Genomic DNA, 11,093 nt, shown 5'->3' with positions numbered 1-11,093 from the left:
TAGGCTCACCTGGCGTGTTCTGTAAAGGGAAAGGTTCAAACCGATTGTACTGTCTATCCCGTGCAAACACAGTGTTTGCCGAGCAGCCCCATCCATGTTTACTGTAAATGGTGGCCTTTGTCGCGTCTGTTTACTCAGTCTTTTACATCTTTCACACTATAATCCACATCTATACTGGAAACCTGACGCAGACCTGCTCATTGTCGTCACTTACCACCCCACACGGTGTTTCCTGCTCGGCCTGACATAGATAGTTCTCCTTCCTGATGGGCAACTATTTAAAGCATTGAGGAAAAATATGCAAAAACCTGAGAAGCATTCTGTGTCTTGGGTTTGAGGCCTTTGCACACTTGAGATCATTCAGTGAGGTTTGACACTGAGATAGATGACGTCACTGCACGCTGCTTCCTGGGGTACTAGGCTACTGTCGTGACAAGTCAAGATAAATGGCCTTGTAACCTTGCCAACAAGTCCAACACCTGGCTGTCAGATTGAAGACTAGATAGCAGAGATATATCTATATCTATATATAAACCACACTGCACTCATGCGCTAAACTCACCCTGATTTGACAGTTTGATCTAGATTAGCAAAACCTGTGATTATCATATTAGGACTTTAATGAGTCATAGCAACAGTGTTTACGCCTGTGGTCACATGACTGTATAGACAGTGGGTAGAAGCTTGCCTGGCTACATTGAAGGGTTGTCAAAAAGATGAAGGAGCACCCAGATGGTACTTCCAAGCTGCCGCCCGACAAGCCCTGAGGTTATAGGCGGAGTCACACTCTAGTCATGCAGCAATATTGGTATGTCACCTGAACTTTTCTTCGACCTCACCCTCACTTGTACATGTTTCTACCTCAGCGTCCTCATTCTCTCACAGAGGTGTCATACGTTACACCTAGTGCAAGTTTCAGACAGGTTCTTGCTCAGACGGCAATAAAAAATGTTAAAATGACAAAGTTTTGTTGGAAATGATACATCTTGGCAAGGATACACAGCGTTGATAAGAGATTTCAACCTCTGAATGATCACTGAATGGCATTTATTTAATGTTATCAGGAGAAAGACATTGTTTATTCATGAAACCAGTCAACTTTGGTCAATTAGCAACTTTAACATTGTGAGAATGCACATATGACAATGACAACAAAAACGGTTTATGGTTTGTACGAAATAAATAGCACATTGCTCATTTACAGCTTGGCTGAAGAAAAAAAAAACAAAAACAAAAGGGTTAATCTTCATATTAAAAAGGCATACAAATGAGTCGTGATACTCATGTGCTCACTAATTGCTCAACAAAAAAAAATGCTCTCCTTTTTAAATAAAGCTTTTCAGTTTTAATATGTACCTTCAAGAGCCTGTTATAGTTAAATAAATAGAATGCTTTCCATTTTTAACATGCACATCCAATTTGCCTGGGGAAAGTATTTACACTTCACTGATCCTACTTGTCCACCAAATTCTCCACTTGTTTTTTCTGCTAAACAATTCTTTCTCACCACAAACTCTCATACATACACAAATGTACAGTCACTCTTGCAGACATGCTGCACCTATTTACTATTAACACAATATCTAAACCTATTGAAAGGGATCAAAATGCTAACGGTGAACATGGAAATCCATGTAGTGTAAAGAAGAAACTGTCCAAACACCACATCTTAACCAGGGGGCTTACAAAAAGTTTTAGAATACAATTGATCATGCACTGTATAAATTCACTGGGTTATTTGGTTTGAGACTGTGTAATCAGTGGCTTCAGTATCTATTTGTTTTATTTAAGTGAACAAGTAAAGAGTATTATATCTCCTGTGACAGATAAGTAATCCTACCGAATAATCTCTAACAATATTTAAGTCTTTTCCCCAGGAATCGTCACTGTTCAACAACAAGTGGTTTTCATATCTTTGAGTAAGCTTCCGCACATAACCAGGAGCTACTGCGAGGAGGCGTTTCTTCTGTCGTGTCCATGTTGGTGTAGAAACTCCTGGCGATCGCACTTTTAGGTTGAGACGGGCAGTTTTTTTTTTTCTGTGCTGATGTTTTTTTTTTTCCCTCCACACTCTTTCATGAAGCGAAATAAGAGTTCTGCATGGAGTAGAGGCGGTCGATGGGGTTCCCCACACGGGCCTGCATGGAGTTGACTTCTGATGATGCCATGAAGCAGTCACTGAGGCTGGTTAAAGATGTGTCACTGTCTATGTCATGGAATGCAGAATCATTACCTGCGGAGAGACGATATAGAGATAGCTGTCACAATTTGGTGGCGGAAGCGTCATTCAAAAAGGCAACGACGCCACACTGGGTATAAGTGACTGTAAAATCAGAGCGATCTTGAATTTCAGATTTATTGCAGTGTGGGGAAATCATAATTACTAATAGTCTCTTTGAGAAATTGCTGTAGTGTGTCATCACAATTGTGAGAACTGTTTTGTTAGATATCATCAAAGCTCACTTTTTGCTGCCCTCACTGGGACAATTGTGGTCTATGAGGGAGCATGTAAACAAGGGGCATCCTCCTAAAAGATCTGGTTAATAGCAACTGTTTACGCCTTTCATAAAACCTCAACATGTTATTTCTCTGGAGGGAATAGTTAACTTTATTACACTCTGGATCTTAATGATAGTGTTGCACAAAATGGGGACAGTGTTTTGAGACATATCTTTTAATGCCTTGCCAATATTGTTCTTTTCCCCAAACCAAAGGAGAGTGATGAGACTGGGGATTTAGGTTCTTACTACCGAGAAGAACTAAATGGAGGCAAATTATAAGGAAGTTATGAACTTCAGGAAATGGTCCCTCAGGGACTAGTTTAGGACATCACTCAGAAATGTGTTATTCCAGTTACATCCTGTGGACTAACACTTGATTGACTGATTTTCCCTGGTCTTCTTGTTTGCGTTTTAATTCTTCGTGTTTTTATCTTCTTTATCACACTGAATTCAAGGCGACTTTCTGATGTATTAGCTCACACAAGCCTCAATCGTTGTTTGGATCACACTTATCTCATGTTGTCCACACTGACCACATGTTTTTACCGCCATTGGAAAACATCACCAGTAACAGGGTATGTTTCAGAGATGGAGGCGGAGAGTCAAAACCATATTAAACAGTTTTGAAAATGAACTTCAAAACCCAATAGCTTATGAGTTTGCTCATGTTATCTCATGTGGGAGGAGATGTTGCTCGTACTTCTGAGTGACTTAAATCAGGGGGCTGTGGCCTGAACACATGTCCCACACTGGGGAGCTATGAGGTTGATCAAGGGACAGGCATGTGCGTGTGTTCAGAGCAGGAGTGGGTGTTTTTTTTTTTTTTTTTTTAATGAAAACATGAGGGGGGGGTGGGAGTTACTGGATGCTCACCATATGGGTTCATGTGGTCCCCGGGCATCTGTGGGGGGGTGAGCCCCTGTTGGAACGGGTCTGTGCTGTAACCGTTCTGATCCATGGCGACCAGCTGCTGCTGTGGTGGAGCGAGCGGCGTGAAGGAGTTCATCATCCCCTCCATCCGATTGGACATTACTTCTAAAACGCAACGAGATCAAACAGGAAACGCTATTAAAACAGACGCCAAAACATGGGATGAGTCTGCAGAATATAAATGTAGCAGAGCACAATGGGCACACACAGAAAGACAGTGCAAACCAAGCAAAAAACATGATGACAAGAGCATTATCTCAGTCAAACCTGGTAATCCAAGACTGTGTTTTGCGATTCGCTGTCAAACTGAGTCACTTTGTTATGCTAATAGCAGCAAATGGTGAGATATTACCTCAGTATACGTGGATAATTGAAAACTATGATCGTCTTTCTTGAGGCTTTGCCTGATTCTCCCACAATTCCCTTCACAAACACTGCTTTTGGATAACTGTCAAATGTGGGGACACGCAAATCTTGTGGCTTCATCACTGGAACCTCAACCCCCTGCACTTTCCTTTGCAGTGGCTTTGTGTGATGACGTCTACCATTCATACAGTTTGGCTTCCAAACCGAGTTACCAAACAGAATTAAGAGCACAAACTTATACTGTAAAATGCTCTTCACATATTTGTAATCTGTAACTTGTGTGTTTATTGAATTTATGAACTCAAATCTGAGTCGACTACAGAAACTGAATAAAGAAGAACATTTATTGTGTTTAACAAAGCCTAAAGCACACACCTAATACTATATACAGTAGTGGTATCATAAGAAAAACTTTAGAAATGTTTGTAACATAAATGTAAAATCCAGTGAATATATAAGTAGGAAAAAAAGACAGGACATGTAGAAAATCGTACCTTGGCCAAGTCTCTGAGAATTCTGTTGTTCTTGTTGTTGCTGCTGTCTTCTTGCCAACTTCTTCATCTGAAACGAAGGAGTCAAAGTTGTGAGGAACTCCCAAAACTAACATGCACTCTTTAATTTAAAAAGGATGCTCCTCGCCGTTCACCCTCGAATGAACTGCATAAAATTGAATGTGAGCGCACTTCATTGTCAAGTATCAAAGGTTTTTCACAGATAATAATCAGAAAAAGAGGAGGGTGTAGACATTTAATGCAAGAGTGAGCTAGATTTGCAACTTTTTTTTTACATTTGTTAAAGGAATGCGGTGATAAGTTTAACACACATAGTTGTGGTGATTTATTAGCGGAGTTCTTTCTGTAAATCCATGATGGAATAAGGCTGTTCTGTGTGGACACAAATCGCTCACCAGCAGAGGGGTTTTGCATTAGCTGATCTCACCTTAGCTCTCTGGTTCTGGAACCACACCTGGACCACCCGAACACTGAGTCCTGTCTCTGCAGCCAACGTCTCTCTCACCTGAAAACAAAACAATTCCAGAATCACATAAGAAAACAAAACACCTTAGAATACACTGGAGCGCTTTTTCCTCCTAATCTGCCACATTTCTTAGTGGGCTCTGTGATATGCTTTGATTTCAGTGAACGGTGAATGAATGCAGTGGTCTTTTTTGGACCCTTTGGTTATTGCCTCTTCAAAGCCTTGGACCAGTTGCAGCGCCTGTTTTAGGGCCCGGGCTGCAGAGGCACTTTTCCTATCTCAGTATGTCATTCTGTGCAGGCGGACTGCACCAGTCTGTCTCAGTTAACACAGAACAGAATGCTGCTCGCCACTTCAAAGCTAAGCTCTGAGGTGGGGGGAATTTTTTTAATTTGAGAATTTTATTTGTGAAACTACTGTAGGGCTTGTGGTTCGCATTTAAATAGCCATGTGTCCATTATTCCAAAAACGGACCAACGAATATAAAAACACTGATAAAACCTAGAGTGATGCAGTTGTAATATGTTATTGTTTGAGTACGTATGTCCTGAGTGTAGCAGATTATCTAATCCTAGTTTTACCTTTCTGCAGGGTTTTGAGGACACCTCAAAGGAAGCCTTGAAAGCCCGTCTCTGCTGAGTGGTCAGGATGGTTCGTGGTCTTTTGGGCCTCCTGGGATCCTTCCCATCATCCCCCTTCCCCTGGCCTCCGATGCCTTTTTCCGGCTTGATGTCCAGCTCTTCATCGTCACTTTTCTCTGCGAAGACAATCATTTTTCTGTATCATCGGCACTAGTTTGAAGTGACTACACCCTTTTAGTCAATGACAGTTTGCTGATAAATATATTTTTTTTCTTCTTCCCTTTTCCTGGAGATTCACACACACCAGTGCATAATCAAAGGAGACACATGTGTTTTTGATACTTTGTTATCAATTTATTACAAAAGGAAAAGGCCACATGTACGATTAGACTTACAGAAGTCTATGGCTCTTGCTTGGAGAGTGCAATGAAATATGCACATTTGTCACTGAGCTGAACACTGCGTCATTGGTAATTTATTGCTCTCAGCTTTGTCTGATTTACACTAAATCAATCTCTGATAAGAATACTACATCACGTGCAACATGAAAAAGGCAACACAAGTACATATGGGACATGCATCTTCCATGACACAGCTAGAAAACGCAATTTTCACTGGATTTCAGATCTTAAAAAAATGACTTCTATATGGATTTTACTGTCTGCAGCAGGATGTTATAGATTAAAGTAGTAAAATGCGTTTAATTTTAATGTTATATTCTGCAATGCACCATTAAGACAAAATAATAATCGTGCTTTATTAGCTATCTGAAATATGTAACAAAAGCCATGCATTTAAGTGTATTTTTATTACAAACACTGCCTTAATATTAAATAGCCTCTCACAGCAGTCAATTGTTGTAAGAGAAAATGATAATTTTTATGGAATGGCAACTTTTAGACTATGAAATAAGCATGGGGAAGCTGTAAACCTGTTTGTTTGTTTTTTTTGGGCCAAATTCATGTTCACATTTGGTAAAAGTTTATACTCCTGTGATGCTGAATGAATAATAAAAATCACATTTAGCATTTGATAAACAGTTGAACTGAAGGCACAAAGCAATGTTAATGTTATATGAAAACTAAAATGAATGAATGGAAAAAAAAAAAAAAAAATCTGTCAGGCTGAATACAAGTGTGCACAAATGAGAACCAGCAGCGCCATTAATGAATCCTAATGACTGTGGGGTCTAGTGGCTGTGAGGAGAGTCCTACCCGATGCCTCACTGTCTCCTGTCATCTGGTTCTGATATGTATCTACATTTCTGCACTAAAAAACCTACATTTCATCTGCCACATGCCGAGGTTAACCTCTGTTCCTGTCGACATTTTCTCCATCTTGAACGTTAGAGACATGCACAAAGACATGCCTCCGTGATACACTGGGACACAACCAAACGAGGAAGAAGCAGAGCAAATATTCCCACAAGTTGACAAAAGTTGACACAGGCACAGATGTATTTGACAAATTCCCTGCTTTTGTGCGTGTTTAAATGTGAGCCAGATGGTAGTGAACAGTGAGGCTTGGCGAGATGCCTCATTGTGTGGTGGAGGCTATAGGCGAGGAACACTCGAGCTGATAAGAGTGGAGGCTCAGGGTTTCTGCAGAAAGGCCCCAAATCCCTCCGTCACTCACCATGATACAGTGATTTAATTCTTTCCAGCACCAGATCCTGCCCACGCATGGAGAGCCATTAATACAGGGCGACTTGGCTTCGTCCTGTTTCCACTTCCTACTGTATCATAAACCTACGCTCCCTGCTTGAATTAGACTGCTACAAAAATCAGCCACTGAAAAGCTGCAGATGTAGAGGTTTTTACAGCCCGAGCTGCATGTTAAATCTCCCAAAAAGTCCCTCTTCACTCAAAAATAAGCGTCTTTCAATGTTTATTACATGTAATCTTTCACTCTCACTGTGCAGAATTATATCTACACAGACTGAGACCCACATTGATCTGCAAAACTTGATTTACCAGCAGTATTTGCAAATCACAGAATCTTTTTAGCTAGTCATGATCTGCTATACAACTTTTTCAAGTAAGATGTGGATAACTGACACAATCAACGCACAAAGGTTGAAATGTATATTTTTAGGGACGCATGAATCATTAGGTCTCAGGAGATGAGCAATACTTTTATATTTAGAGATTCCACAGTGTTGTGGAGAATATGTGTGACACATAGATTTGTTGAAGACTTAACTCCAATTGGTCAAATCGATGAAATTCTGTGACATGTAATTTCTGGATGATCATTGCTATGAGCGCAGTTCTTATTGTAGAGGCTGAAGATCATTTTAATTCAATTAAAGCATTTTCTCATCAACATTTTTTGTTAAATAATTGATAACTTAAAGTAGCTGTGCAATGAGGGGGATAATGTATTGTCATTTTAGTGACATAAACCCCTTTAGGGTGATCAGTTTGCTGTGCATGACCCTGTACTTGAGAAGACTTTAAGGTAATTGAACCATTTTGCAAAAAAAAAAGAAAAAATTTATTCATTACACATTACTTTTTATCCTTTCTGAAACATATCTGAATGGTCGTCTTTAAGATAGGTAGATGAAACTTTATTGATCCCACAATGGGGAAATTCACGGGTTAAAGCAGCAACAGGATAAAGCGCATAAAAATGTGCATGCATAAGGATCGTGGAAAAATAAAATATAAACAATACAAACATCACTAATAATAGTATTTATTAATAAAACCCTATAGGCTGGGACAAGCTGATAGTTAAATTGAACTCCTAAAGCACTGAGCCAGTTCATTCGGTTTAGATCCATCATGGTGGACTTCTATGTTGGCTGCCAGTGTGATGGAACAGAGCATACAGAATACAACACCCCGGTGTCATCTGATGATAGCACCCCGGTGCTGCTCTCACTCTTGTGTGAGAGGGTGTAGGGGGCTCACCTGAGTCTGAGTCATCGGGGCTGACAGAGCTGAGTAAGTCCTTCTCCCTCTCATAGTCAATCTTACACAGCAGCTGACCCTCCTTCAGGACAAACTCGTCGCCCTTCCTCAGCTGGCGGTCGCACACACAGCAGCAGAAGCAGTTGAGGTGGTACACACACTCCAGAGCGCGCATCACAAACTCTGTAGGGGCGATCTTCTCCATGCAGCCGCTGCACTTGGTCGCAAACAACCTGGAAAAGTACAAAATACAGAGTTTATTTAAATATTGTCTTCATGTTGATGTCTCTAGTGAACTGTGCGTCTTTATTTTGTCCCATCAAAGGGTTTTGATTAAGAGTCAGGCTTTCTGGCTGGAGGTGACTCTTCTGGCAGTAGCTCATCTGTTAAAATTCCTAGGGTGGGTCCTTATCCATGTCATTCCAAGTGAGATCAGTCATGGGCACCCATACCTCCTCAAATGTGCAAAAGCAACCGGAACACTAAACCCTAATAATCTTAACTAAATGCAGCTGATCTACACTGTTTTTTCATAACCATAAGATTCCATATGCATCAGATGATATCAGAGCGGATGATTCATTGGCGACTACTGGGCTGCCCTGTAGTCTGTTCATATCTCATCTTACTGTCTAATATTATTCCTCTATGGCTGCTTCTATCACCATTTCCAAGACAACACCTCCATCTTCTTTTATATCCTTTCAGGAAGATGTTTGCATTGTTTTATTGGTGACTGAGAGGCATTTAATTCGTTCTCTGTTGTTCAGAAGAAGCCACATTAAATGGAGCAAGAAGGCAGGGAGTGTGGTTGATCTTGTCCAGCCGTAAAGCTGGATTTATTAGTGGCCTCTTTGTTTGCCCTGGTCTGGAAGACAGCTGGCAACCGCCTATCTATTTGTGGTGAACATCTATTTCATTGTGCAAGGCAGGGAGGCAGCAACAGGAGCAATTGACATCATCTGCTGGTTTGGGACAGGGATGAGCGATAGTGATGAATATAATGTGTAAATATGAGAGGAGGGAAACCAAGGGATGGTTTTGTTATGGTAATGCTGTTATAGGTGCTGATTGAGTACTGATACGGTGTGTGTGTGTGTATAAATGTTCACACGTGTAAGCGCATGTGTACGCAGCACAGAGCAGCTGTATGCATGCTGAAAACCAGAGCGTGTGGTTTTTGTTGTCATCCATACAGCTTTGTGATCATCAAACCAGCATCAGCAAAGCAAAATTTATGTAATCTTAATTACATCACAGCAATTAATAGACAATTACTGGTTTATACACAATATCTGTGGAGTGACATCAAAATCACAGCCTCTATGTAGTAATCCTACTTCAGTAATAGTGCCTTTTCTTCTTTAACCATTTTACAGCAGCAAAACAACAAAGATATCACAATCTGGCACTTGCAGGGTTCATAAAATCCTTTAATCTTCCATTTATTACAATAAGTTAAGAAGATTATTATTCAACTACGGAAAAACCTCAAGGATAATCCCATGAAAAAGAAATTTTGGCATGTTTCTCAAACAAGCAGGGTTCTCATTTTAGTGACCTGCCAACCTGGATCTATCTTCTAAACAAACCCCCAGCTTTGGTTCTCTGGCACTCAAAATGCAAGAGGGACACTATTAATAAAAAATTAGGAAATATTAAAAAAAAAAAGAAAATTGCACTTCAACTTGTGTACGTAATGATAAACTCAATATTCCGGGACCTGCTCCTGGTTTTTAGAGGGATTAGTGTATAACATGCAGGGATCAGAGAAAAGAGGTGATGAATCTGTCAAGACAAGTTCCCAGCTCTACTTCTAATGTTTAGCTAATGATTGCCGGCTTAGGCTAAGAAAGAGCGCAAAAAGTTGAGGAAATGACTTGTTAGCGTGGTTTTGATACGTCCTGGCCTCCGCATTCACCTACAACCGCTCTTTCAAATCTTCTCATCTAGATGAAAACATTCTCATTCAGCCCTCTTTCCTTTCTTCTTTCTCCTCACCGAGTCTAATCTTGTAAGCCATTATTTTTCTATTTCCCCTCTCTGTCACTTTGCATTATTTTTGCTGCTGTAATTCCTATTCGTCCCTTCTGGAATCTTCCTGTCCTGCTTTGTCCTCTGGCCTAATCCGGACTTTCTGCCTGTTTTCAGTCCCTGGTCCCCATTCTCAGCGGGGTTCAGATGGAATAGCCATGCATGACGCCTCTTCTATGGCAACCACACCTCCACAGGAAGGCAACGGCGACTTTTCGGATGGGCAGAGAAGGCCTTTGAGAAGCTGGCAGCAGAAGTAAATCCTTCTCTAAGGAACAAGGAGAATTAGCAGGGAGCAGTGGACTAGGGATTTAACCCTACCCCTCTCCTTTGAAAGGCACAGTCAGTCCCACTCCTGCGGCTAGCCACAATCAAACAGAGGAGGAGTGGGGAGGTGGCAGTGGGGAGAGGAGAACACAAACTCCCTGAATGACACAAGCAGTGGATTGTGGAGGAGCCTAATCCCACTTTAATACCTTTCCAAGTTCAGCTGCTAAAGAATGCTCTTTAAAACAACACCACTGTGTGAGCAGTGAAGGTTGACCAGGGGGAGGCACGCCATTCAACCTCTCCAACATTACCTGATTAGAGGTTTGAGGACCAGGCCACTGAGCTAACAGGAGACGGGGCAAAGATGGAAGTGATGATTTTACATCTAAAAACATCACCAGAGGCTCTTGATAACTAACTGGAGATGAACAGAATACAGATATGTAATAGTATAAATGTACTGGGACATTAAAGCTGTAAAGGAAATGTAGGTGGGACTGGAATCTGACTTAAAG

General features: G+C 40.9%; 1 protein-coding gene across 3 annotated transcripts in view; it reads right to left on the bottom strand.

Moving 5' to 3' along the window:
* Positions 1–1,032: 1,032 nt before the first annotated feature.
* The window catches only part of lmx1bb (LIM homeobox transcription factor 1, beta b), a 43,266-nt gene continuing 33,205 nt past the window's right edge, over positions 1,033–11,093 (bottom strand). For 2 of the 3 annotated variants that reach the window (XM_030142534.1, XM_030142536.1), the window contains 6 exons: positions 8,275–8,507; positions 5,357–5,532; positions 4,737–4,814; positions 4,292–4,358; positions 3,375–3,536; positions 1,033–2,233 (listed from right to left, as the gene is read on the bottom strand). In XM_030142534.1, coding sequence (XP_029998394.1) covers positions 2,076–2,233; positions 3,375–3,536; positions 4,292–4,358; positions 4,737–4,814; positions 5,357–5,532; positions 8,275–8,507 — 874 coding nt within the window. In that variant the 3' untranslated portion in view covers positions 1,033–2,075. The remainder of the gene's footprint in view (positions 2,234–3,374; positions 3,537–4,291; positions 4,359–4,736; positions 4,815–5,356; positions 5,533–8,274; positions 8,508–11,093) is intronic. The other variant, XM_030142535.1, reaches the window with a different exon arrangement.

The sequence above is a fragment of the Sphaeramia orbicularis genome, chromosome 9 (assembly GCF_902148855.1).
Source record: "Sphaeramia orbicularis chromosome 9, fSphaOr1.1, whole genome shotgun sequence".
NCBI lineage: Eukaryota > Metazoa > Chordata > Actinopteri > Kurtiformes > Apogonidae > Sphaeramia > Sphaeramia orbicularis.
Note: the sequence above shows the minus strand (reverse complement) of the source record. Positions and strands in the feature narration are given on the sequence as shown.